At 52.8% G+C, this 27624-nt stretch overlaps 2 protein-coding genes across 3 annotated transcripts; one reads left to right on the top strand and one right to left on the bottom strand.

Moving 5' to 3' along the window:
• Positions 1–26360, top strand: OTOP2 (otopetrin 2). Its single transcript, XM_005495594.4, has 8 exons — positions 1–452; positions 19633–19835; positions 20406–20834; positions 21331–21467; positions 22070–22128; positions 22747–22880; positions 23355–24244; positions 24783–26360. The coding sequence occupies exons 3-8, from the start codon at positions 20438–20440 to the stop codon at positions 24951–24953; spliced, it is 1788 nt and encodes a 595-aa protein (XP_005495651.1). The 5' UTR covers positions 1–452; positions 19633–19835; positions 20406–20437; the 3' UTR covers positions 24954–26360.
• On the bottom strand, positions 6460–17209 carry USH1G (USH1 protein network component sans). 2 transcript variants are annotated; one of them, XM_014273154.3, is made up of 3 exons: positions 16522–17209; positions 7735–8976; positions 6460–7038 (listed from the first exon to the last, which is right to left on the bottom strand). In XM_014273154.3, exons 1-3 carry the CDS (start codon positions 16683–16685, stop codon positions 7035–7037), a joined length of 1410 nt encoding a protein of 469 aa, XP_014128629.2. In that variant the 5' UTR covers positions 16686–17209; the 3' UTR covers positions 6460–7034. The 2 variants fall into 2 exon arrangements, with proteins under 2 accessions (XP_014128629.2, XP_005495650.2); XM_005495593.4 differs by lacking the exon at positions 6460–7038 and having other exon boundaries at positions 7141–8976.
• Positions 26361–27624: the final 1264 nt, after the last annotated feature.

The raw sequence follows: 27624 nt of genomic DNA on the forward strand, positions 1-27624 counted from the left end.
CCCACCGAGCCCGGACAGCGCCCCTCGGGCATCCCTGGAGAGCGTCCCGGGGCCGCGGGGCTGAGCTCGGAGCCGGGCGCTGTTATGTAAAGCAGCAGGAGAGCGGCGGGGACGAGCCGGGCTTTGTAGGTCAGAAAATGGAAGTGCGGGGCACTTCGGGGACGGGGCTGGGTCAGCCCGTGAGTCAGTGGCAAAGGAGGGACCGGCGGAGGCTTTATTAGCGGGGAGGGGTGGAGCGAGGCTCCGCAGGCAGCGAGCAGCGCCGAGCGCCGGCACCGACCCAGCGGGGCTCGCCCTCTCCCGCCCGACGCGGCCCCGGCGATGCGGCCCCGGCCCCGCTCCTCCTCCTCCTCCTCCTCCTTCTGCTCCTCGCCGTGCCCCTGAGGGGCCGCTCGCCCCCCGCCGCAGCCCCCAACGCCCCCGGCGCAGCCAGAAGGCGGTGATGGAGCAAGGTCAGTGAAACAGGTTTCTCCTCCCGGGTCCCCGTCCTTCCTGCGCCGCCTGGGGAGCGCGGACTTGTTGACAGCGGCTCTCGTTAGCTCGGTTATTGAGCGGGGCCGAGGGCTGGGCTCGCTGCTCCTCTGCAGGTAGCGGCTCCCATGGGGTCATGGATGCCCTGTGCAGCTCCCCATCCCTCCTCCGTGCTGCTCAGCCTTCCCAGGCCTCGTGGGACCCCAGGGGATCCCCCTGCCCCGGGAAGTCTGCTCCAAAACACTAGTGGGGTCAAGTTGCTGAAATAAGGGGTGTTGGTATGGGAGGTCTGCAGCGCCAGGGATGTAGAAAGGTTTGGGGGTGGCATCCCCATCTGGCTCCGGTGCTGTGAGCTGCAGCCAGCCCGGGTCAGCCGAGCCTCAGTGCCAAGCTCAGGGGCTGTGGGTGGCTGTGGAGAAGGACCAGGCTGTGGGGTTTTCAGACATAAAAGGCAGCACCAGGCTGGCTTCCAGAATCCGCCTTCTGCCCTGTTCAGGCCTTTTGGCATTCTGGAATTCCCACACATTCCTCTACCCTGGTCACCAGCACTGCCCACAGCTGATGGCACTGCACTCCAGGGATGGGGATGTGTCGAGTCTGGCCATCCCAGACACGGCTGCATTTCCAAAACAGCCAGAGAGCCCAGGGCAGTGTCCTGGGGGGTGAGCATGGGCGAGGGTCCCAGGCTCTGCTTGGGCATGGTCATGCCTGCCCAGTTTCGCTGTTTCCTGGGCTAGAGATAATGGATGGGAACAAAGGGATGTTGTGGCAGACAGATCTGTCGCCGGCGCCTCCTGCGAGGGCAGAGCCCGTCCTTGGACCAGAGTAGTGCTGAGCCTGCTGCTGCCTCTGCCCGGGCAGTGGTGGCTGCAGCCTCAACAGAGAGGAGATGGGACCCTTGGAAATTCCATCCATGCTTGCTCACTGTCTGGGTTTAGGTGGTTTCTGGGCTGGATGCCACCCTGGCAGCCCTGCCCTTGCTGCTCCAGCCAGTGCAGTTCCATGGGGAGCTGGGTGGCCCAGCCTTCACCCAGGTGTCTCCTTTGGTGATGGCTGCTCCTGGTCCCACCAGGACTTTCTGGGCTGGGTGCCTCGGTTGGCTGTGTAGAGTGCTGATGTGTTAGAGCTTGGAGTCCTGCAACAGGAAGATATAGTTGTTGTCAAAGTACCATCTGAAACTTTAAAGCTTAGTGATCAGGAGCAGCAGGAACGTTGTCTCTGTCATTCCAATAAAGTGAGGGATAATGATGAAAGCTGGAGTCAGCACAGCCCTCAGAGCCACCCCGGAGCTCAGGGTCTGTGAGCAGGGACCCCTGGTGCCTGGGCAGGCAGTGCCACAGTACATGCAGTGACAGTCATTGGCCGGGCCCCACACCAGCCAAGGGTCCCACAGCCCCCTCAGTGCCTTTTCCCCCAGCAGAGTGTGCAGAGCAGCATCCATAGGTCATCCAGAGCATCAGTCCTGCAGCGTAGGTGTTTGCCCCAGGTACAGCACGGTCACAGCTACCAGCACTGCTCAGGAGCCACTGCTGGTGTTGTCCCAGCTTCTGAGGGTTCCCCACCTGCCATCACCCCTGGGACCCACATGTCCCCGCTGAGCTGATCCATCACCCCTGGGACCCACATGTCCCCGCTGAGCTGACCCTCTGTTCACCCAGGGGATGTTGTGGTGCTGGGGCTGTGCCTGACTGCTCAGAGTTCTCACCCCAGCACGTGGAGTGGCACAGAGCCAGCTCCACCACTGGGCTCAAGTCAAGTCCTCCTAAAATAGTTGCCAGTTTCAGTTTCCCTGGAGCAGTGTTCCTGTGAGTCCATCCTCAGTGCTGGTTTCAGGGCTGTGCCAGAGCCTGGCTCTCACAGGGGACCAGGCATGTTCAGCAGCTGGGGATGATGTCCTGGGTGATGACCTGGAATGCTCAGGTGTGCTCCAAGCATACTTTTCCCAGCTGTGCTGTCAGTGGCCATTGGGATGGATCCAGAGCGGGCCCAGGGCACTGGTGGTGCCTCACACCTTTCTCTGCCCTGGCTCCCCCCTGGCATGCTCAGTGCTATCTGCAAGTGGGGCTCTATGCTCCTTCTTGGGAGCAAGCCAGGATGATGGGTACAAGGACAATGGGTACCAGGGAGTTCACACCAGCCTGAAAAAACTGGTGTCAGAATCCATGGCATTGCTTGACATTTTGCTAGTACTTATAAATTGCATTAAGTAGAAAATTTATGAATTTATGAAATGTAGAAAATTATTTTCCCTGTTAATTCTGAATTCAGAATAAATTCTGTAAATTCTTAAGTCAGAATTTAAATAAAATGGCCCTCAGCTTCTCCCACTTTCCCAGTTCACTCAGCAACTGTCACTGGGAAGACATGCTGAGCTGTGTCCATGCTCCTGCCTTTTGGGGCACTTTGGTTTTGGGAATAGCCATGCAGACTCCCAAAAGCAGTTGCAAGGCCCCTGTGAGGTGCTGCATCCAACCCAGGCCATATCAGTGCTGTATCCATCCCTGTGCTGGGCTGCCAGGGGTCACCATGCAAGGCTCAGCAAATCCAGAGCATGCAGGAGGTGCTCTGCAACAATCCCCTTGCCTCTGTCCTGTAGCCATGCATTACTCAGCTGCTGGGCCAGGAAGTGAATCCCTGGTGGGATGGGCAGGAAATAGTTAAGCAAGTGGGGTGAAATGGCCCATGCTGGCCTGGCAGGTCCTAGACCCCAGAGTCACCCTCTGGTGTGGGCACCATGGCTGTCACCAACTCTGGGCGAGCCTGGGGAAGAGGAGCACCAGGCAGGGCTGAGGGCAAGATGCTCCAGCCCAAGTGAAATGCCTCCCCCTGGGCCTCTCTGCCTGTAGGAGCTGTCTGGTGTCCTGTGGTTGGTGTCCTTTCTCAGTTCCCATGTCAGCCCCACATGGCAAGGCCGAGCACTCGTGCCATCCAGGTGCTGCCAGAAGCCTGGAGGAGCAGCCCCGTCCCCACGGGCCAGCAGTGGTACCCAGCAGCCAAGCAGAAATGCTGCAATGCTGCAATCCTGCAAGCCCACATCAACAACACCTCTGCATGAGCTCAGTCTTGCCCAAAAACCTCCCCTGCTCTCTCCCCACTCCAGATCAGCATCTGAGTGCTAATGAGTGCAAACATATCCCCCCTTGCAGCAGCTGCCTGGGGATAAAGGCAGGGCCTGGGAATCAGCATCACTTTAGTGAGCAATGCTCCTTCAGTGGAGGAGCTGGGGCTGTCCAGCTCAAGGATGAAGTGTCCAAGGCATGCCTGGACCACTGGCATGGCCCATTGGCCTTTCTCCACTCCCTACACACCACCTCCAACACTGTCAGGGACAAGGAAACACGTGTCCAAGCTAAACCCAGGGGACTGGTTTTGCTGGGAAGCCCCATTTCACACAGACACAGGGTGGTTTGGGGTTTGTGGCTTGGGAGGTTACAGGACAACCATCCCCAGCATCTCTGGTTCCCCGATGGGCACTTGCTGCCGTGCACTGCAGGACCTGCCCTGTGTCTGACAGCTCCGGTGCCACAGGGACAGTGTTTGCTCCTTGGCAGCAGTGGGCCGGGGAAACCTGCTGCCTGCCTGGGTTTCTGTTTGGGAGGGTATTTAAGGGTGTTCTCCAGGGTGTGCCAGCCCTGGCCTCCACCCTGCTTTCACAAGCACCCTCTCCAAGAGGAGCTTGTTGTTCTCGGTCGTGGAGTGTAATGAGCACTGTGAGGTTCCCCCGTGGAAGCTCTGATGGGCAGAGCAGCCACAGGGCAAGCTGAGCTCTGAGAACCTGGGGACAGCCACGTTCCCATCTCATGCTCCATCATGAGCCCAGTGGGATGGTGCAACCCAGCTGGATGGGGGGCTTGGAATGCAGGAAACATCTTTTTGGCTAGAGCTTTGGATGTTGTGTCTTGCAAGGGCTGTGGCCCCACATTTTGTGGGACAAACTTGGTTGAAAACCATGGACCCAACCTTGAGACAAAGAACATGCATGAGATCCAAATGCAGGTGCTTGTTCTGGAGATTTTGGGGTCAATGACAGCCCCCTTAAGTCCACAGACCACTCTCCTCATCCCACAGAGCCCATCTCAGTGCCACACTGCATTGATGCCCCAGCTGTTTTGGTTTTTCCCTGTGTTACAGAGGTGATGACATTGATCTCAGGGCTTGGTGATCCCAAGTGGCATTTCTGGGCTTGGTCTTAGCTATGCAGGGACATGTCCCATGGCACTTGGGTGCTGTCATGTCACCAAACCTTTCACTGGCCCTTTGAAGGAAAGACAAGTTGGGAGAAAGGATCTCTGCCTGCATCAGCTCAACATCAGCAACTGCCTGGGTGCTCCTAAGCAAAACAGCAAAAGTCAGGGAGTGGGCACACCCCAGGTGCCTAGACCTCTGAAATACCCTCCATCCACATCCCAGTGCCTGGCCTGCTAAAGTCTCCAGTGGGTGCCAAGCCAATAGATCCACTTCTCTTTGTCATCTGCTGGGATAAACTGGTTGCCATTGCATGGGAGTGGCAATGGAGTGAGCCATGGCAAATCACTCCCCTCCTGCACCCTGCACAGACCCAAAGGCACAATCCATCCCCGGGGAAACTGGGGCTGGGGACTGGTTCATGGTGGGCACTGATGCTCTGGCAGTTACCCAGAGAAGGGGCAGAGGCCTTGGATGAGGCTCAGATGTGCATGAGGAGCAGGGTGAATTTAGTGATCACAGCCTCGAACTGTCCCGAGGGTGCAGGGGCTGCTGGCACAGGGGATCCCAGCGGGCTGCGGGCCCTGTCCTGCTCTCCCAGGCCTGGTCCCGGCAGAGGGAGCTGTGGCATCAGCCAAGCCATCGCTGTCCCTGCTGGGACACCAGCCCCGGGCTTTGGAAAGGGACCAAAGAAAACAGAGCTGGGGCCGGGGCAGTGCAGCCTTCGTGGAGAACTCACTGACTCAGCACATCTGAGCCCTTTTGCCTGTACATTGAGCCAAGAGTTATTCAGAACTTGCAGTTCCACACATAAATGCACTGTTATGTTTTAAAAAATGCTTTAAAAAGCCAAATAAGTTTACATCTGTGCAGAAAGATCTCAGACCCTCGGTGCAGTGATGGTGTTTAGGGGATGCCAGAGCATCTCTGTGTGCAGTGGCTTGAGGCTGGGACCCCACACTCTCCTGGTGGGGATTCAGCCATTGGGGAGCAGCAGGGCAGAGAAATGCCTGAGTATTTCTGACTTGCAAAGGGTAATTTTCCTCCCCTACACCCACACCCAGGGCAAGCACAGACAGGGAGCAGCACAGCTGCTTCACACCAAACAAATCCCCATCTTCCAACCAGCATAACCACGGCCTCTGCAGTTCCAAAGGGACTAAGTGTGGTCCAAATCCCAGCCTGGCCTGGGATGAGCACACACAGGTCATTCCTTATCCTTTGCATCCCTGAGATGAAGTGGATAAGCAAGGCCAGTAACGTGTGCAGCATTTTTCTGATCTGACAGTCTGCATCACAGCCTGAACAGGCACTTTGCCAATCCCCCATGTCACAGGCTGCTGACTCTCCCTCGGTGGAATATGTCGCTGCCCATCCTGCTGCTGCACCCCAGAAACTCCTGCAACCCAGGAACCATCCATAGATCACACCTAAAATGGTGCAGTGGAGCTGGGGGTGCACTGTTCATTGGGATGGGTCTGTGGAAACACCTGACACTGTGGTTCAGAGCTGTGCTTGGAGCACTGATGCATCAGGGATGCTCAGAAGAGACTCTGGGCTGCAGCTTGGTGCTGTGCTCAGTCCTGGGAGATTGCTGGATTCCAGAGACAAGGTCCCTTGCACACAGACTGCTGTCACAGCTCAGTGCCCTGGAGAGATGGGACAGAAACACTGGTCTGTGAAATAACCATTTGACACTGGAAGGCAACTACCAACATGTTTGAAGCACCATCTTCATTCTTGATTTTGCCCTCAAAACAGCACAGAGCAGACTCACAGACCTGCTGGGCACCAGCTGGCTAAAGTCACAGCTGGCACATCTCAAACTGACACCATGGCCATCAGAACTCCCTTCCAAAAGCACAGCACCAGACAGGATGATGCTTCTCACCAAAGGAGAACCAGGAGAGAGAGCAGAATTCCCAAACCCTCTGCTCCTCAAGCCCAAACCCCAAAACAACCACTTGCTCAGGGAAGAATAGATTGTAATTATTTATTTTGTGTCCCTTTGAAAATACCACGTTATCTCCTTCTGTTCATGGCTTGGTGTGGTCTCACAGCCTGTGACAGCAGTGTCCCAGCCATCTGTGCAGCTCACTCCTTCCTCCAGCGAGTGGGAGACCATGGTCCCTTGAAGGTTGGCAGGTTGGAGCTGCCTGGTCCAATCTCAGCTGTCATCCCTCCGTGCCAGGAGCTGCCCAGGAGCATTGCACAGACAGGGAGCAGAGGCAGGGAGCAGTCCTGTGGGACTGGTGGGGATGGCTGTAGCTTTCAGCTGCCCCAGAAAGGGAGTCTCTGGCTTGTGTTTTCTGGCAACTTAGAACTGGGTTTGTTTCTTGAGCATTTAAAAAAAAAAAAAAAAAAAAAAGATGCTGCTGCTATCTGCAAAGGAAAAGAGAAAAATCTATCAGGACCATGAGGATCCAAGAACAAGCTGTACTGAAAGGCTGTAAAAGCAGCACACAGATATCTGAAGGCTGGGAAGCCCAAACAAAACAGTGATTTGGGGTGTCAGTGCATGTGGCCTTCCCTTCTCCTCTCTGACAGGTACACAGTCCTTTAACCCTACAACCAAACCCTGGAGACACCATAAAACAGCAACAACTCCAACCCAGATATGCAATCTCCAGAGGCCTGAGTAAGGTCTAAAGCATTTGGGGAAGGATTCCCAAAGCCACCTGGCACTGCCATCAGCCTGCTCCCACCAGGAATTGCAGTTGATTTCCTAATGTCTTCAAAAGGTGAAGAGTCAATACAAGCCTGAGCGTGGTTGAAAATCTCAGCTACATGGACTGAGAAGCATCAGACCACAAAGCAGTCTGCACTCAAATGGGTTATGAAACAAGGGCTTCACGTCCTGCCCAGTTACATTAAGGTTGTTGAGTAATGAACTAACACTATTGCCACCTCTCCAAACTCTCATCCTTTCCACACGAGCAGGAATTTGCCCACACTCAGAAGTGCTGAGGTTACCTGGACTCCTACTCTTCCAAAGCAGGTTGAAAACAAGACCTTACATTATCCACATCTGCACCTGCTGAAGGGTTTAACCCCTCAGACACCCCATCTCCCACTTACAGTTCAGTGTCTACAATGACATCTGGCTTCTCCAGCGTTTGTCGTCTCCTCTGGATGGCATCCACGATCTTCTTCCTGGGGCCCAAAGGGATATTGATGCTCTTCAGGTCATGGTCTGAGCACAGCATGAGGGCCTCCAAGTCAATCTTTTCCTTCTTCAGGATGGAGATGAATTCAAACATGTGCAGGGAAGCCAGAAAAGTTTCCAAGGGGCTGGTGTCCGGTTCGTCGTCATCGTCTAAGCCCAGCTCCACCTCATCCCAGGGTAGCTCCTCGGCGCTCCTCTCCTGCAGGCTGTTGGCACTGCCAATGCTGTCGTTGAGACTTGGCGAGCGCTGCAGGCGGCTCCGCAGTCTGACGCCCATCCCGTCGGCGCCGTCCTCGCCCGGCGCGGCGCCGTCCTCGCGGCCGATGCCGAAGAGCCCGCTGCTGACGTAGTTGCGCCGGAACACCATGGTGCCCAGCCCGGGGCGGTTGAACAAGGAGTCGTGTCCGGAGTCGGTGCTGACCTCGGAGTGGGCCGAGTCCATGTGCAAACCTGGGTCGCTTATGGCACGGGAGACGGTGTCTTCGTCCGTGAGGAACATGTCGCGGATGTTGCGGCGCGTCCACTCCTTCGGGCTGGCGTACGTGCCCTGCTTCACAAACATGACATCGTTGCCCAGCTGCAGGCCAGACAGAGACCGCACGCTTTTCCTGCCATCCTCGTAGATCTTGAATGTCCCGTCCACCTGCTTCTTCTTCTCTAGCTTCTTTTGTATTTTCGTCTTTCCCTTGGCTGTGCCATGGATGGTGGCTTGTGAATATGGCAGGGAAGTCACCATAGACATGTGCTGGAACTTCTTGCTTAAGGTGCTGCTGGAATAGCTGGAAAAGCTCATAGTATCCGAATTATCTGACATCTCCTTTCTGTACCGTTTCTCCATCCTTTCGTGGTGCTTCTTCTGCAGCTTCACACAGTCCTTAATCCTCCTCTCTGCATCCCGAAAGGCCTTGTCCTTCAGTTTGCTCACCAGCTTGGGGTTGAGGTTGCTCTGCTTGGCAGCAATCGAGTCCAGGTACCGCACACACTCCATGTGCCCCTTCATGGCTGCCATGTCCAGCGGGGTGTGGTAGTCATTGTCCAGGCACCAGATGTTGGCCCCAAAGGAGATGAGGAAGGAGAGGCAGTTCAGGTGGCCGTTGGCTGCTGCCAGGTGGAGGGGGGTGTTCCCCCAGATGTCACATTTGTCTGGATCACCCCTAGGCAGCAAGAAAATCAACTGGTTAGCATGCAGGGATTGATGACAGACCTCACTGAGACATTCCCAGCTGTGCAGGGGCAAATCAGCACCATGAACTGCTGCCTCCTTGCTTGAAATATCAAGCTATGCACCTAAGGTTCCTGCAACTTAATTTTAGAGGGGTCTTCTGGAGGGGTGTACTACTGACATGGAATCACATGCCCACGTGCAAGGCTGTGGCAATGTGACTTGGATTTACGTCTCAACAAAAATGTGTTCCCACATCAAACCAACTTCTGAGAAAGGCAAGTCAGGTTCTGAATAGCCCAGAACTGAGACAACGGGTCTAATGCCATCTCAGACCTTAAGCTTGTAGTAAAATTTCAAATATCCTATTTAATTCTAGTCAGAATCTGTCTTCAGAACTTGGCTTCATTCAGCCTCTGTGGGGGGCATGCCAAATGCCTCTCTGTATGCCACATCCTGGGTAGGACACCTTGGGATCCCACCATGAAATATCCATCCTCAGCAATGGTTCTGAAACCCCCCAGCTGCTGTGCCTTCCCACCCAGCTGTTCCTTGGCACCTGGGGAAATGTGTGGCACAAAGACGAACGTTGGCATGAGAGGATAAGAGTGATTTTGCTGTCATTGGCTCTGGCATTGGGGTTTTGAGGGAGATTTTGCTGTACCATGCTTGGTCTCGATAGCACAGCTGGAAGCACGCTGGTATTAGCACATCCAGAGAATCCAGTTTCAGAGAAAGTGCAGATTAGGTTTCTGCACTCCTCAGGAGCTGGACACTGCCAGTGGCATCTCCATTCACACTGTGCCAGCCCCTGCCCCAGCGAGCTGCTGGCAGGACACAACCCCCTGCCTGCATCTCCTGCCCCCTGTGCCAGGACAAACACAAACCTGGGATCCAAAGGAAGTCTGACATTCCTCTGTATTTGTGCTCAGGTGAAACGAGAGAGAGTTCACACCCCTGCTGGCCCAGCCCTCTCCGAGCTGTGCTAATGATATGCAGCCAGCAGCAGTATCTGTCAACAGAGCGCTCTCCCTCCGTGCACATGGATATGGCAAAGCCTTTTATTAAGGCTGGGCAGCTCCACCACCCTCAGGAGCAGCTCCTCGTGGGCAGCAGGGCTCTGGCAGAGCTCTGGCTCAGCACAGCTCCTGCCTCTTCCCACACCACCCTTTCAGAGAGCTCCAGGGGAGCCCAGCACTGCTCCTTCTCCACACAGACCTCAGTCCATGGTGACACCAGGAGTGCAGAAAGCAAATCATAGAGAACTGAAAGTGACCCACCAATATCATCAGGTCCAACTCCTTAAATGCACACTTCAGACCTTCAGCAAAGGTTACTTAACTCCTCACTGCTTTAGGGTCTGTGTTGACAAGAGCTGGGAGCAGCAGAGCCCAGAACCCTCTCCCAAATCCCATGTGCTCTGAGCTATGGCTTCTCTGACTTCAAAGAGTCCAAAAACTTCTCCAGGGAAGGAGCAGGGGACCACAGGAGCAGAGGGACTTCTTTACCCTCCTGCTTTGCACCTTCTTCACTTTATGCAAACGCCCAAACCCCAGAAACAGCCTCATCCAGCACATTCATCCCCACACAGGGACCCCACTGCCTGCCTGGAACACTGTCCAAGGAGCAGCAGAGACAGAGAGGAACTGCCCAGTCAGTGTAATGCCACGTTTGCAATCATTAGGCTTTAGAAAAGCAATAAAGCCTGTCCAGAGGTTAAGCTGGAGATTATTTGCACCCAGAGCATGAACTTCCCAACTTCACTCCCTGAAAGCTGCTATGAGGTGCACTCAGCTTTCTCTGTGGGAGCATGAACAGCAAACTCCATCATAAACATGTTTTCATTAAATTTACAGAAACATACTAAGTACAACCTTGAGCTCATTGGCAAATTCAGCAAGTTAATCAATAGGTTTGAAACTCTGTAAGGCCAAAAAAACCACAAACCCTTCAGGACTTTTGAGCCACAGCCTTTGACATCTCTTATAGAAGGAGAAAAAGGTTTCAAAGATGGGTGATGAAGAGGGGGAAGGCAGGAGATCAGGCCTGAGGAGCCATGAAGCCAAGAAAAGGAGAGAAGGGATCTGATAGTACTCTGGCAATGCCGAGTTTCCAGGAGCAGTAATTCCCCAGCCCTTGCTTCCACCCTCATAGTGACATGTCCAGGCTGGGAAATGCATGGGGAGGATAAATATTTGATGAATTGCAAGAGAGGAGTAAATTATTGATGGAGCTGGATTTAAAGAGCCAGTGAACCTGTTCCACATGGAACTGCTGGTGCTGGTGGAGAGACTCCAGTGTGTGAAGGGCTGTTGGTTTGTTTTGTGTGCTCTGAAAGGGCACTTGTGTGCCTGGCATGGTGGGCAGGTGAGCCCGGGCACCCCAAGGGTCCTGGTGTGTCTGTGGACTCATGGTGTGGACAGTGACTGAGCAGTGGACTCACAGTCTTGCCCCCTAAATTAAGTGTGTGGATGCTCAATCCATCAAGTACCTTTTGGAGCCTGTTCTCAGGTCTGTCTGGTTCAGGGGGCAGAGGGCAAAGCCAGGGAGCTCTTGGGGGTCTCATATGTGAAAGTCTACTTTCCTGAGAGAGAGGGGGGAAAGAACATCAAAACCAGCTTTCCCTGGTCATTTCCACTGCCTAGAAAGAAGAGTATTAGAGCAAAATTAGATATCCCAGGTCCTCTGCCCTGTAAATGTCTGCCGCAGGCGCTAAAAATGCATCAGAAGGAAAGAAGAACGGTGACTTGCAAAGTAGGGATGTTTGATTCAACTCAGATAATAAACATGAGGCTCTCCCTCTGGCAGGTGTCTGTCTGAGCAAAACTTCACCTCCGGGGTGCTGCACATGAGGAGATGCTGACTGCAGGGTCCACTAAGTGGGAACATATTTTAATAACAGGTGTAAAGTGCAGCACTTCTCAGCTTCAAAGCGTTTTTGAGCACTTAGTCAACTCCTGTAATAATCATTATTAAAACACTGTTAATTGGGCCCCTTATGTGGACATGTGCATCTCTTGAGTCACTGTGTTTGCACCATGACATGCATGCTCACTCCCTTCCTGCTGGTTTTTCCCCTCTGCTTCTCCCATAGGATTCCAATTAGCTGGGGAATCCAAGGGCACTTACATATGCTCTTCCCTGGCCGCATGTGTGAAGTTCCTCTGATAGCAAAGGGCTGGCTCACCCTTGGCTCATGGGTGTGTGTGAGGTATCGGGCCCTCAGACCAGGAGCCAACTGGGTGCAGAGTGTCTCTGCTCCCATAAAATGGTTTTGGATAAAGGAAGAGTGAAAAAAATAATTTATGGCTTGAGAAACAATCCCTCACTACCTTCAGCATAGTCAGTCAGGGCAATGACCCAAGCAAAGCCTAGAAAAGAGCAGAAAAGATGAGGTTCTGGGCTCTGAGCAGAGCTTTGGGTCTTGTACACCAAGTTTTCCCCAGGTAGTGGTAGCCTGAGGATTCAGTTGTCCTCCAGGCTCAAATCCCCCAAAATCCAGCAGAGATGCTGTAGATGAGGGTCGTGCCAGGGCTCTCTGCCTCTTGTCCCAGCAGAAAGCCAGGCTGGCAGCTCCTGTCCAGTGCTGCTCGTGCTGGGGCAGTGGCCGGGGCCACGTCTCCTGGTTCAGCACCCCAACGTGCCCAGGGCTCACCCTCACTGCCAGCAGCCAGCTCAGGTGCCGGAAGCCACGAAGCTGCAACAGAGCCCCACCCTGCTCCTTCACCTTCCCGGCAGGTCCTCACCCTGGGAAGGTCCCCACCAACACAGCCAGGCTGCCCCGGCTCCCACGCGGCCTCCAGCCCTGTGGGTGCAGAGGGTGCACATCACCCTCACATCACCCTCACATTAGCCTCACATCACCCTCACATCAGCTTCACACCACCCTCATATCACCGTCACATCACCCTCACATCACCCTCACATCACCCTCACATCACTGTCACATCACCCTCACATCACCGTCACATCACCCTCACATCACCCTCACAGCACCCTCACATCACCCTCACAGCACCCTCACATCGCCCTCACAGCACCCTCACATCCCCTTCAGGTGCCTTTGCTGCCAGCTCCGCTGCAGCCCTGCCCTGAGGGCCGATGTGATGCCCTCGAGCAGCCTGGCTGATGTCAGGAGCCACTGTCAGCCCCAAACCATGGCTGAGCCACCTGTCCCCTCTGCCACTGACATCCAAAGTATCTGTGCCCCCTGTTTCTGTAAGAAGGGGAAATGGGAACCAGCTCTGCTGAGCGAGGATCTGCAGACACATCCTCACTTCTCCTGCTGTCCACTGCAAGCACGTCCTGGCTGATCCCAGCCAAGGCCCCCAGACCTGCCTATAACTGGAGCTGGACTGGTGCCTGCCACTGCCACAGCAGTGCCTAATGAACCACACTGAAGAATTACTGTGTCTGAAAAGCTGCAATGCTAAATGCCAGCCTGCCTGCCTCTTCCCAGCCATCATGTTAATTGAGTTTGTTTTCCTCACTGGAGCCCAGCCAGGAGGAAGAAAAAGGCTTTTTGTGTGGCAAACAAGAAGGATGAGCCACTGCTGATCCCTCCATCCCAAACCCTCTCTCTGTCTGTTGCAAAGGGTACACAGAGGCACAGACACATCACCAGCCTATTTCATTACCCCTTCCATGTGGGTTGGGGCAACAAGCTTCCCTCAAGGACCTACCAAAGGATTTCTTCCCCCCTCCTTGTCCAGCCTGACACCACAATCTGCTGAACACATGTGGATGAGGCTCCTTCACTGATGACAGAGCCTACATGTGTCCATCAGCCTGGCACGACCATTAGAGCCATGATTTTGGCCCCCAGGAGCCCCCTCCCACAGCCCTGCTTTCTCAGGGTCCCTCTGGCCACCCTCAAAGGGCATTTCATAGCACTCAATGTCCCATCTTGTTTGGGCACTGCCCAGCACTGGCAAGGAGATTCTGGTGTTTCTTGCTGTCCCAGGACTCCCCATCATCCTGTGTGCTCTGACATCCCTGTGCCACCCAGATGGAGGCTCACCAGCCCCCTCAGGCCCTGGAGATGCTTCCCACCCCATCCCTGCATGGAGCCAGCCCAGCCCCAAAGCCTCCACTCCCCCAGATGCTGCTCCATCCCATAGTCCCACACTCCCACCTGGTAGTGCAGGGCTCTCTGAACCACAGGAGGAATATTTTGGCAGCAGAGGCCAGAGAGCAATTCTCTGACATTTTGGGATGCTCAGGGGCTCTCCCTTTGCCTCAGTGGTTAACAGTGGTTATAGTGCAGGTGTAATAGTAACACATATAACACAGCATTAAGTTTCATCTCTGAACAAAGCTTAAATACTGTGGCACATCATCCTGGGCACTGGCAGAAAACTACAGGGTCTGCCCTCAGGCTCTGCTGGGTCTTGCACAATTCCACCTCTCTGGCACCCTTGTCCCCAGGCTGGGGCTTTCCTGCCTTTGGCAGACCCACAGCCAGCTCCAAGGAGCAGGGCTGTGCCTGCCTCCATGCCAAGCACTTTACTGGTATCTCTGTGGCCCTGGGCAAGGATCTGACACATGGAGATGAATGCACAAATGCAAACACATCCTGCAGTCCCACAGCCACACACCTTGCTCCACCATCCATCATGTAAAGGGCACTGGGCTTTTGCCAGGCTATTTTCCTTGTCAGGAACAAATGTATATTAGGTTGTTAATTAAACAGCAGCCAAGCTGCACTGGAACACGATTTGAGCCCACAAGGACCTTTTAATCCAATGTGAGTTTACAAAAGCTTCCCTTGGGCTTTGTGGAGAGGCAGAAACTGCTGGCTTAGATGGGGGTTGGCAGGGCAGGCAGTGGTGCTGCAGGGTGCCCTGTGATGGAGATGAGCAATATGAGGAGGTACAGTGATGTAAAGAGATTATAAAGTCAGTCCAAAAGGCTTTGCCTTTCTGGAGGGGCATTCAACCACTGCTTGGGCCTTCCACGTTGACTTTTTTGCCATCAGAGTCTTTGGAACCATTTTTAACTTCAGGCTCTCATCCCCTGAGCATTCCTCCCATGTCCCTCTGACCCTGGCTAGCAATTCCTGTCCTGACAGGAGCCCTGGACAGGTTTTTGCTGAGCACAGCCTTTCCTGGAGTACACAGGGAGTCACAGAGCCCCAGCCAGGGAAGCATCACAGGGCTCTCAGCCCAGACCCTCTCAGGATGCTCCACTTGGAGCACTGTCTTGCTCTCTCCCTTCCGGACCCAGAAATAATCTTTTTCTGAACACACTTCTACTGCATCATGACTTCTCAAAGCCACTCTGTACACAGCCTTCAGTTCAGGATCCAAAAGGAAATTATTTACAATGAAAGGACAACAATGGATGGAGGAGCTCTGCCTGTGAGCACAGCTGAGGTTCTGGCTGAATGTTTTGAACAAGCAAACCAGAATATCAGGAAAAGGCAAAAGCACAGGAACAGGTGCAGTGGAGATGTGGCTGGTCAGGTACAAGAGCTCTAACACAGCCCAGGGTGGACAACAAATCCCTGCATGGCAGCTGACAGGCCCACCAAGCCCAACGTGGAGAAGTCAAGCCCTTCCAAGGAGGTGTGATGTCCATCCAGGCCGCTGACCTCAGTATCATCCCACAATATTAGAAATACAAAAATCAAAATCAGCATCACCAATCTCTCAACACAAGGCAGAAGCCACTCCATCTTTAAAAGAGGTGCTCAGAAGAGCTGCTGGAGCAGAAGGCAGCACTGGGCTGTGTGTTTGGGGGTTTAATAGGAACTGGAGAGTCACAGACTGCCCCAGAGGGAGCTAGGAATGGCAGGTCTTGCTTTAGCACAGACCTTGTGTGGTTCCCCCAACACCAAGGTGTAAATCCCTCCAGTCTGACAAGTCCTCTTATTCCCACTCCCACTTCTCCACCATGTCCACATTTAGGAAGCCAGAAACTCTTAAAGATTTGGCAGCCCAGGGTGAGATACAGAGAGACACAGACCAGTATGGAGCAGGCCCTGTGGGGGAGACTGGGCTTAAAGAAATTTGCTCTTGGAAAACCTGAATTTCCCGGGCTCCAAGTGTACAACAAGCTGCCCAGGGGTCACATACTGAGACTCTGCTCTGGGTAAAACAGACAAGTGCCAGGCACTGCCAGCTGGCACTGCATACATCCCTCTGCAAGCATTCTTGGGACAGAGGGAGCAGTTATTTTCTCTACCTCCTCACTTAAAAGGCCTTTTTACACATCAGCAACACAATGTGTTTATCCTTACGGGAGCCATAAAAGATTACAAAGCACTTGGAAAGGTGAACTCATCCCTGCCCACGGTGCTGCAAGCAGGCTGGAGGCAGGAGCACTTAGAGGGTCAGAGGAGCTGGGAAAACACAGAGCAGTTATCAGGAGTGTTGGGTTAGATTCAAAGCACCACAAACAAAGAAAAGTAACAGCAGGGAGGACAGGGGTAGGGGTCTTACAGAGAGAAGCCATGATGTTGTGGGGCACACTGACGTGCGAGCAGAGAGGGGGAAGAAGGGGGTCCCAGCTCCCCTGGTCCCTGGGCAGCACTCACCCTCTGCTGACAATGAGGCGCAGCGCGTCCAGGTTGCCGTGGTAGGCGGCCCATAGGGTCGGGGTCATGCCATCCTCATCGGGCGAGTTCAGGTCCTTCTTGGTGGCTTCCTTCAGCAGGTCCAGGTAGCCGTCCCGGGCGGCTCGGTGGTACTGGTCATTCATGGTGCCAAGGGGTGCCCGCGCCAGCACATGGGTGCCCAGGGGGCCCGGAGCATGGGCACGGGCTGGGGCAGGGGCAGCTGCCGGGAGGGCCGCGCTGGCCTCGCACAGCTCCGCGCACCGGGACACCTGAGAAGTCCTGGCCGGGAGGCAGGAGCGGCTCCGAGCCCAGCCAGGCGGGCTCCACAGCGCTTCCCCTGGGTCCTAAGCATCCTCCGGCCCGGCGGCTCCTTGGAACGCGCACCAGCTCCACGGCACATTAAAAGCTCCAATTAAGCAGCATCGCTCTGCTGGGCTCAGCGCGGGTCACACAGCAGCGATTCACCGGGTTTATGTGTCCTCGGAGCAGAGCAGGCTGTCAGACAGGCTGCTGGGTTTATCCTGCCCAATATGCCCCTGTTCCACAGCTACCCTATCTCAAGCAAGGGGCAGCAGTAGCCACAGGAGGAAGAGGGGGTCAGAAGAGCACAAACCCCCACGGCCTCCACTCACAGCCCTGTCAGAGCGGGGACCTGGATGGATAATCCTGCTCTGTGTGGAGTTGACTGAGAGCAGCTTGGTGACTGATTTCAGAGTAATACCAGGGGTGTTCACAACTCAGCTTTTCCTCACTTAAAACAAAACAAAACCAAAATCAAAACAAACCCCAAAGCAAAACACCAAACATTTATTTATTTATTTATATCTCTCCCTAGTGTCACTAGGAAGACAACAGCAGACCCAGTCATCATCCCTATCCCCCCAGTCTACCCTGCCCATACCCACAGAATTCTGCTTCCCAAGGAACTGCACAACAAACTGTGCAACAGGAATCTGATAAACCAAGGAAACTCGTAAGGGCCGGAAACATTCCCTTTCTCGTCTCTTTTCCCTCTCTGGAGACTTAAACCCCCCCAAACCCTGTGTGTAACTGGGTACTTCACTGCGATGTGCAGTGGGTGCAGTGTCCGGCCTCTGGTGTCTTTTATGCTGACACAGAATTCCCGGCTGGTGAACCCTGGGGGAGTTGGACAGCCCCAGGAAGCGTCTCCAGCGCAGCGTTCCCGGTTCCCGGGCACCCTCTGCTGTCCGAAAGATGGAGCCAAGCCTGGGTGTTGGCAGAAGCACGAAGCTGGCCCAATACATTACACCCAAGGGTGAATCGGTGGATTTCTGTATCCCCTGGGACATGCTGACGTGGAGGAGGAATTTCCTGCTACTCTCTTGTTCATTTTACCTGTAATGCCCTGACCCTGGGAAAGGAGATCTCCAGGGCGGGACTCTGTGTGTGTCACTATGGCCCTGGGACAGGCACAGGGCTTGGAGAGGGTGGACAGAGCCATCGGATGGGTGAGAAATGGGAGGAGAGTCGAAAACTGGGGAAAGAGTGTAAGACATCATCAGGGGGGCTTGGAGGGAATGAGCAGAGAGGAAGGAAATGAGAAAGGCAGCTTATTTTTGTAAGGGAAAAAAAAAATGCTCCAAGACAGGAGGGTGGCCCTAAAGCAGTGCCAGGTGCACCCACGCAAGCTGCAGTGATTAATCCCTGGGTGGCTGACACAGCATCAGCCTGAGGACACCTGGAAGTGCATCAGAGCCAGAGCCTGCGGGGTTTGCTCACCTCAACAGGTTCATTTGCACCAGCTCAGCCTCCCTGGGCAAGGCCTGATGGGATGCAGTAGCCACTGAGGCTTTTGATGCTGGGATCCTTGCGGTGAAAAGCAGCACAGTAACGTCTGCAATTCATTACCGACGTTATTTCATGATTCTTGTATTGTTACTAATTAAATTTGTTGCGTTGTACGGTGGCTGCCGGGGGGACTGGGAGCATTGCCCGAGGCAGAGAACACTCTTTCCTCTATTGCTGGCTGGGAAGGACAAAAGAAGCACGGTAAACCAGCGCCTTTAGCCCGAGGGGCTTCTGAACCTTTGGCCTCTGCAAAACATCACGATCAGCTGGGATTTACTTGTGGGAGGCCTGGGCTTGCCCTGGGAAAGGCTGCAGGCTGAGAGGAGATCAGCCACTCACCCCAAAAGGAATCCCCATGGCTCAGCAGAGGCCCGGCAGGGCAGAGCTGGTGCAGCTGGTGGCAGCAGGGCAGGGACACAGGGGCTGGCCCTGGGCTGGGCAGTGCATCCGGAGCTCTCCTTCCCCATCACAGTCCAGTTTGCTGTCCTGCACTGGGCCAAGAAGGACACAAGCAGGCAGGAACGGGACTGAGAAAACACACAGCAAATGGCCCCAGCTCTGTGCTTGCCCTGAAGGGGGAAAGCAGCAGAGACATCTCCAAATGAGGCATCTCAAGGACTAAAACTTGTCCCCGTCCACCCAGAACTGCCATGGGACTCCTACAGCTCCCGCACAAAACATAACTGGGTGAAAGGGACCTTGAGCAGAAACTTCCCTTACCAGACAAAGGTTTGAATCATCCCTGCCCTGTGGTTTATGACATGGTTACTCCTTGGAAGGACAGGAATTAAGGTCCTGAGGAAGGTTATCCTACCCTGAAAGATCAAAGGCACTGCGTCAGCAAAGGAGACCACAAATCCCAGTCTCCAAATCCTGCCCTTCTCTAGTGCTAAACCTTCCTCGTTGATGACAGCATAGCTGGGAAAGGATTAAGTTACTGTGGCACTGAACAGGTACAAATGCAAATTTCTTCCTTTTCCTCAAGAACCTTCGAGGCATGGAGTGGACTGATTTGAATAGCACAGGGTGGGGCACAGTGTTTATTCTGCTCCAGTGAGCGGAAAGCCAAGCACAAAATCATCACCAAAGACAAGTTCATCACCTAAACCATCTCCTCTCAGGGGAAGAGACCTCATGCATGTAGGGAGATGGATTTGGTGGGGTGGCCTTGCTCTGTGGTGGCCATGACCCTGTGACCGAGCAGTCCATGCCATGCTTAGTGGTGTTGTCAACTCATGCTCTTGCTAGGTAAATAACCCTTATCTCCTCATCTCTTTCCAGCTTCCCCAAAATCAGCTATTGCACAAAATGGATCACATGAGTTTCTCTGAGAAGCCCACAAAGCCCTGCTGTCAGCTCCAGATATGGTATAAATCACAGAGACGTCCCAACAGGTATAAATTCTTCAACTGACCAAGCTGCAGCAACAGGGAAACTTCTCAGCCTGGCAGGAGCAGAGATTTGGATCCCAGGCAGCAAAACAGGTTGGTGGAATGGCTTTGTTTGAATGGTTGATTCACTTTATTTCAGGCTTTTCACTGAGAATGAATGAAATGCCAAACTTGGCACAGGCAAGGGGCTTTAGTGGGCGTGACAACTCAAGTATTTCACACCCTTCCTGCAGGAACTGCTACAAATTATGATGTGATAGTCCAAAAATTTTCGGGGGTCTCTTACCTTTTGGAGGCCTGTTCTTCAGCAAGGAAGTATAACAATTTCTCAGAATATTTAGTGTGTGACATTTAGAATTTAAACCACACTGGCTGTTTGCCCCAGGGTATTTGATCCTGTGAGCGCTTTTTGGTGCTTTTCCAATTCTCACATCAATAAACACGTAAATGTGGTGTGACACGTCATTAAACGGACCTGGGATCTTCCCGAGCAAGAGCATCTGAAGTAAAAAAGTCGTCAGGGAACCAGGAAAGGGAAAGTTTAAAAATCAGCTCACACTTCTTCTTGCACTCCCTGTCTCTGCAATACATCCTGTGCTGCTCATCACGTGTCCTGGGCTGTTCCAAATGCACCTCTCACTCACGGGCCTCTCTTCTTAACAGCTCTGACCCTCAGGCAGAGCCTTGGCTGAGCCATGACCGAGGAGCCCGGGCAGAAGGACAGCGAGCTCGGACACCTCCCCTGCAGCATGGGCTGCGGGCACAAGGACGACAAAGCCGGCCTGGCTTTGAGCCAGAGCGCGTCCTTCAGCCACCAGCCGCCCTCCACTCCTGCCTCCAAGGAAGTGTGGAAGAAGGGTGGCCGCATGTTCTCCATCCTGCTGGCCGTGCACCTGGCCCTGCTGGCCTGCACGCTGGTGAGCAGCGGCGCTTTCGAGAAGATCGCCGTGCACGACTACGACGTCTTCTTCCTGCTGACAGTCATGATGCTGATTGTCATCATCTGGATCATCTTCTACCTCGCCGGCACCTCCCGGTGCCCCGGTGCCATCCTGGGCAAGGACTCCCATGCCGGGCCTATCTGGCTGAGAGGTAGGTGCTGGGGCTGGAGGGGAGATACAAATTCCAGTCCCTAAATCCTGCCCTTCTCTAGTGCTAGAGATGGACAGTTCCTGGGAGCATCTGTTATTACAAGGGAAGCAGCAAAGATCTGGGCACAACCTCTTCCTGCTGATGGACTGGGGCATGGCGCCATGCCCTGCCTCAGGTCATCTGCTGGTCCTTGCACTGGATTCACTGCCAGGTCTCCCTGAATCCACAAAGGCTCTTGGCAACTTACACCAGGATCTCTTCTGCTGCTTTTGCAAGAGCTGTTAGCCCCAGCATACCAGGCTGATTGAAAATCAGTTCCAGCTAAAATTATTGTATGATTTTGTTGCTGTCAAGATAATTTGGGTGCTGGGAGAGGAAAAACATCAGTAGAAGCCAAGCCTCTTCATGACAACATTTCCTCTTCTTCCTCTCATCCATCTGCATTAGCCCATGTGCACACATCTGTCCAACCACAGATAATTTTGTTCCCCAACAGGAGGCCTGATCCTATTTGCCATTTTCAGCCTTGTCATGGATGTGTTCAAAATAGGATATTACTCGAGCTTCTACAGCTGCCTGTCTGCAATCAAAATCATCTACCCCATTGTGCAGGCAATATTTGTGGTGGTCCAGGTGAGATGGTTGTGCTCTGTCTTGGGCAGCGGTAGAGAGACACAGGCACCAGTGGAAGGAGCTCTGATCTCTTGGATTTAGTTCAACTGCCCCCCACAGCAAATGCAAGGCCTTAACTCAGCCCCCACCCAGCCCACATCTTCTCCCTCCAACAGCTTCCATCTATGGCAACTCAACTCACTCTATGGCAGCGATTTAAACTTGTTGGCATTTTTGTCACAAACTCTGAAAAGCCCCCAGCCAGCCAGGCCTCCTTGCCCATGAAGAACAGAGGGGGAGAAGGGCAATCAAGGCAGGGGCTACCTTGCAGTTTGAGGGGCCACAGAGAGGACCCCCTGCTCTGGGACAATGCCAAGGAGGGAAGAGATCAGAGAGGGACAATTTAGACAGAACAAGGATTGGCCATGGGCAGAGCAATGGCAGTGAGAGCAAAGAACCTCCAGCAGAGGGCCAGCATCATGAGTTGTGAGGCTGAGCCCAGATGGACCCAAGCAAAAGAGGCTCCAGCTTGTTCTCGGCTCTGCAGGGAGATCCCTCCTTCAGAGGGGTCCTTTGCTTTCTTGTTTTGCTGGGAGTAACAACTCCTTTTCTCTTCCCTGCAGACATATTTCCTGTGGGTCTCTGCCAAAGACTGCATCCACGTGCACCTGAACGTTACCAGGTGAGCACAGCTGCTCCTTGAATCCCACTGGGTGTTCTGTACTCTCTCATACAGCTAATGTGTAACCAGGGGATAATCCCTTAATGCTGCCCAAAACGAAACCTGCTCAATCTCCAGCTAAACTTAGATCCCAGCTCAAGCAGCTGTGGTTAATGACCTGTAGATATATCAGGGTTGGGATTCAATTAAAGAATACAAGCATTACTCAAAGCAGATAGTATTAAATAAATAATTATCATTAAATAATGATTCATAGTTGACTTTTTCTTCCCTGGGGAAGATAACTATGCAGTGGGCAAGACTCAGGCTAAAATGAGATCTTGTCCACTTTTGCAAGACTGGATCTGCTGGAGACCAGTTCAGATATTTTAATTTATTCACTATTGAGAAACTCTTTCAAAAGCAACAATGCGAATCAAGCCTTGCTAATTCTCATGAGCATTGACAAAAAACAGGAAGAGGCAGTGAGGGCAGCAAAGAAAGGATCAATATTTCTAGCCAGGGCCATTGGAGTCCTCACACCACTTCAGGCAGATGCCACAGTCCCAAATCATGGATGGGAGAAACATGGGCTAGAGCCACTGCTTTAATGTCACAAACCTTCTCCTCCTCCTGCAGATGTGGCTTGATGCTGACGCTGACTACAAACCTGGCTGTGTGGATGTCAGCAGTGACAGATGAGTCTGTCCACAAGGCACATTCAAAGCTGAAGAAAAACATGACAGAGGAAATCTTCAGGTGGCTTCTGAAAGGTAATCTGCCTCTTTGCGAAGCCATCTGGTCCAGGGAGAGATCCTACCAGGTAGAAATTTTTCCCTAGCAAGTCAGATTTTATCCCTTTTCAGAAGGTCTGTTTAGAGCTGGAGGTACCTTTGTCAGGGCTGATTTGTTAAAAGCCAAGTATGGATGCTCATTTCCTAACCTCTGTCAGAGGTTCATTTCCTAACCTCTGTCAGACAGGAGTCAGAGAGGTGGAAGATTATGTACAAATGGGATGGGATTGAAGAAGGGAAGGAAAAAGAAAGATTTAACCTAACAGTTAACGTTTTAAGAAAGAGCCTGGGCACAAGAAAGCTGAGGGTGAAGTGTCCTTGTTTTTAAAGTGGTCACATATTCTTTTGTTCTTTGTTTTGATTTTCACTGACCCCAAACATCCAATTCTTCAGGGAGAAGTGTTGTTCCTTGTTTTAATACTATGGCACCTGTCTGGTTTTGTCTTGTTTCAGTGGGAATGAGAAGCAGCTCAGTTGAAGAATGCAATTGCAACAGCCAAATCTGCCAGATCTTCAAAAATGGCTACTTTTGGCTGTACCCTTTTAACATTGAGTACAGTCTCTTTGCCTCTGCCATGGTCTATGTCATGTGGAAGAACGTTGGACGCTTCATAGACCACCACTCCCACCACATTCAGCGCCTGAAGTTCAGGCTCTTCCGAAGGACCTTCTTTGTAGGCATCATGTTGGGCCTCATCATCCTCGTGAGTGGTTTGGGAGTCCTCATCCTGTACGAGGTGCAGGTAAATTCAAGCACTGAATCCAGCAAGAAGAGCCAAGCACTCACCATGTACTACATCTTCAACATTGTTTGTCTGAGCCTGATGTCTCTTGTCTGCATCGGCGGCTCCGTCATCTACCGGTTTGACAAGAGGGACATGGACCGGCACAAGAACCCCACCAGGACCCTGGATGTGGCCCTGCTCATGGGGGCAGCCTTGGGGCAATATGCCATTTCCTACTACTCCATTGTGGCCATCGTGGCCAGCACGCCAAGGGACACTATCAGCGCACTCAACCTCACCTACGCCCTCCTCATGATCGCCCAGCACACCTTCCAGAACGTCTTCATCATCGAGGGCCTCCACCGGCAGCCCCCCAAGGAGGACTGCAAGCACGAGTCTCACCAGAAGGACCTCTACGGGCTCACCTTTGTGAACATCAATGCCGTGTCCCTGCGGGTGCCTGACACTGGCACCACCTTGGCTGCCAGCGCAGCAGCTGGCACGGAAGCCATGCACGCTTCTGACCTCATCAGGTCCCTCACTGCCCCCAAGAAGATGAACTGGAGGAGGAAGTTCTTGAGGGAGATCTCCATGTTCCTGCTGCTGAGCAATATCATAGTGAGTACATGCAGGGAGAAGAGTTTGTGGGGAAGGAGAGGGCTACAAGCACAGGGGAGAAGGGTCTGTGAAGGAAAAGGTGTGGCCTATGGAAAAGCAGTCTTTTATGTGCCTCTGCTGTACAGAAAGTACATTAGTTATATTTATAAATGCAGAATTCTGATTCCCTTGTCCCCTAAAAAAACAAAGTGACTGCCCTGAAATTAAGACATTTCAGGCTAGATCAACAGACCCGTCACCACCAGAATATCAGACACAGGAGGTGGATGCAAGAGAATAATCAGTTTCAGTATTTTTATTGTGCATGTGGGATAGATTACATTATTAAATTATATTAAACCATTCCCTTCACCCCCCAAAGAAGGGATGTAAAGTGACAAATATCTGGGGTGAAGTCTGGGTTTTCTTGAGACATGGCAGCACATCTCGAAACCCATGGCCTAGGAGTTTGCTCCTTTCGTGGGAAGCTGTGACTGCAGGCCCCTGATGCAGCACACACCTTTCTCACACAGTGCTGCTCTCCCATTTCCTCCCACAGCTCTGGATCATGCCAGCGTTCGGTGCCCGGCCCCAGTTTGACAATGACACAGAACTGAACTTCTATGGCGATTCCATGTGGCCGGCCATCGTGGACATTTGCCTGCCCTTTGGCATCTTCTACCGAATGCACGCCGTGGCCAGCTTGCTGGAGGTCTACATCATGTCCTAAAGAGCTCCCTTGCAAGGAAGATGAGATCCTCCTCAAGCAATCCACCTTCTTCCTGCCCCAGGGCTGGGAGCTGCCCAGATGTCCCCAGGGGTCCCCAACACTGCCTGAATCGTGTCCCCTTGCAGTGTTGGGGCATTTATGAACTGTCAGTGAAGATGATCCAAACATAGTCCAGATTTTATTTTTGCTACTTGTGTGTGGATGTGCCTGTGTGTGTCTGAAGTTCTTAAAGCTTAAAAGAGAACAGATTTTTAAAAAGGAAGTTATCTAGGGTGGGATCGTGGTGATTACCCTTGGTTCACACAGAGACTCACCTTCCTTGTAAAGCCTGTTCACTCCATGCCACTGATGGACTCTCCAGAGTGTTCTCAGCACCCTCGGGCAGTCAGAGCCTCCCTGCACACAGAGAGCTGGAGAGTGCAAGGGCTGACAAAGGCCTGGAAGGACAGAAAGGGAAACCACTTCACCTCCTCGTATGGCCAGTCGGAAATCACTCCCCTGCAGAGATGTGAAAAACAAACTGGTGACCACCAAAGGCTTTGGGAAACATTTTAATCTTTCCTCTCTGTATTGCCCATGTGTATGGGCCCTCTCAACACTTCTCTGTGCCAGCCCATGCCTTCCTCTCCAGGAAGCTTCCCTGCAGCCTCCTCTTCCCAAGGAAGGAGAGCTGTGCCTGTGGTCCTGGGCTAGCCCTGATATGGGATTGCTCTAGCACACTTTTTTTCTCAGCTTTCCTGAATCAGGGCTCAAGAATCATAAAGATGATGTGGGCAATACAGTCTGGGGGATAATAAAGAGATTTTTCTTTTTTTCTTTTTTCTTTTTTCTTTTCTTTTTTCTTTTTTTAAATACATAATGATTTTTTTAAAAAATATATGAACATTTTTGTATGCAAAGTTATTTATTGATTTTCACTGTAACTGAACTCCTGAAGGGACCCTATGACACAGAAATCAATGCAATGCTGATGCCAGTTTGATCTCCAGCACCTTGAAGGGATTGCTGGTGCTGGATCCTCAAGCCTGTGTGTGCTTTGAGGCTTAGAGTACAGCCCTGCACCCCGACCCTGTGGCCCTGGCTCAGGTTTCTGGGTGCCTGCAGCTCTCCACGAACCACGGAATGATTGAGGGGGCTTTTAGAGCACGAGTCCTGGGCTGCAGGAGTAGAAACAGGCCTCTCTGCTGTACCCAGCATCCAGGCAGAGCCTGAGAAAGCCCCCTCTGCCAGGACAGGAGGGTGCATGTCAAACTGGCACAGCTGAGCTCTGTTTGCATCCTGAGAAATCAGGGTTTAGCCATTCTAATAAAGGCTTCATTGTTCCATCAGGGTTTATCGTTCCAATAAAAAACACTGCAGAGGTGGCAGAAACCATCAAGCCTTTTCCCATGGACGTTTGCACATCCACCAAAGAAAAAATAATAAATGGAAGTCACGGGACTTGAAATGGAGTGATGCAATTTTCCACCCTACAGACCAGGCTGACGTGTTTCCAGCCACCTTCCCCTCCAAGTCCAGATCACCAAACCAGCAAGGACCAGTGCCTCTGGCTGGTGTGACACCAGTGTTCCTGTCTGCCAGCAGCCTTCCTCTCAACTGGGTAGGACATGGGGGAAAGCCCAACCTCCCCTGCCCTCAGAGGGCTGCACTGATCCAGCATCTCCACTTGGGTCACTCCTGTCCCTCACCAGCCTGGGAGTCTTCCCAAGCCCAACTGACCCTCCAAAGGCCTGGTTCTATTTTTACTGTTGATCTGGTAAAGATAAAATCTTCCTCTAGAAACCTTACCTTTCCTAAAACAAAAGCCTCATTATTCTGTGGCTCCTGCAGTTGAAATTAAGTCAGAGAAGAGACGCAAACAGTGCAGACGTCAGTCCTTCTTACGGCTCCACACATTGTTTGAGCCCAAGCTGCTGCGCACACACAGGGGCAGAAAACACTTTTAATCACCCAGTCTGTTCCCAGGGGGCACACCAGGATTCCTCCTACGTGCTCTTGCTGGTTCCTGCTCCCACGTTCCCAGGAATGGGTGCCCTGGGTCAAGCAGGGCACACTCTGAACTGTTCTTCTGGGCAGCTGCTGTAGGGGCACTTCTGGGGCCAAATAGATTCAGGATGGATGTGAGGAGAATCCCCCAACAACTCAAGCAGCTCTCATACAGGCAATAATCCCAAATCAATTTCTCTGGGGTGGTGGGTCAGCTGGAACCACAACTCTCAATCACAGTTCTATTGGGATAAACCAAAACACTCTGGGGATCCACAAGGATCCCTGGCTAACCTGAGGTGTCTCCAGGCTGCAAGCACAGGGATGGCAGGAGCTTCCAACCAAGGGCTGAATTCTTCTTCTGCCCTCCAGCCACAAACATGTACCTTGGGAAAAGCAGTAGATTGGGAAAGAGCTCGTGAACCCCAGCTATATACCAAAAAAAGGGGTATATAAATATAGGGGGGTATATATATAGCCAGAGGGAAAGTGAGCACAAATGCAAAGAAGAAAAAAAAGAAGAAGCCTAAAAATCGAAACCCTAAGAAAACTCTGCTGTAAACCCTCTTGTGTGCTCAAGGATACCAGAAGGTATCAGCTCATAGTCAGTTACTGTGCAAAGGGGTGTGCTCCAGGGCTGATGGAGAATCATCCAAATGTTCTGGGCGATTCCTTGGCACATTCA

Source organism: Zonotrichia albicollis, chromosome 19, assembly GCF_047830755.1.
Source record: "Zonotrichia albicollis isolate bZonAlb1 chromosome 19, bZonAlb1.hap1, whole genome shotgun sequence".
NCBI classification, from domain to species: Eukaryota; Metazoa; Chordata; class Aves; order Passeriformes; family Passerellidae; genus Zonotrichia; species Zonotrichia albicollis.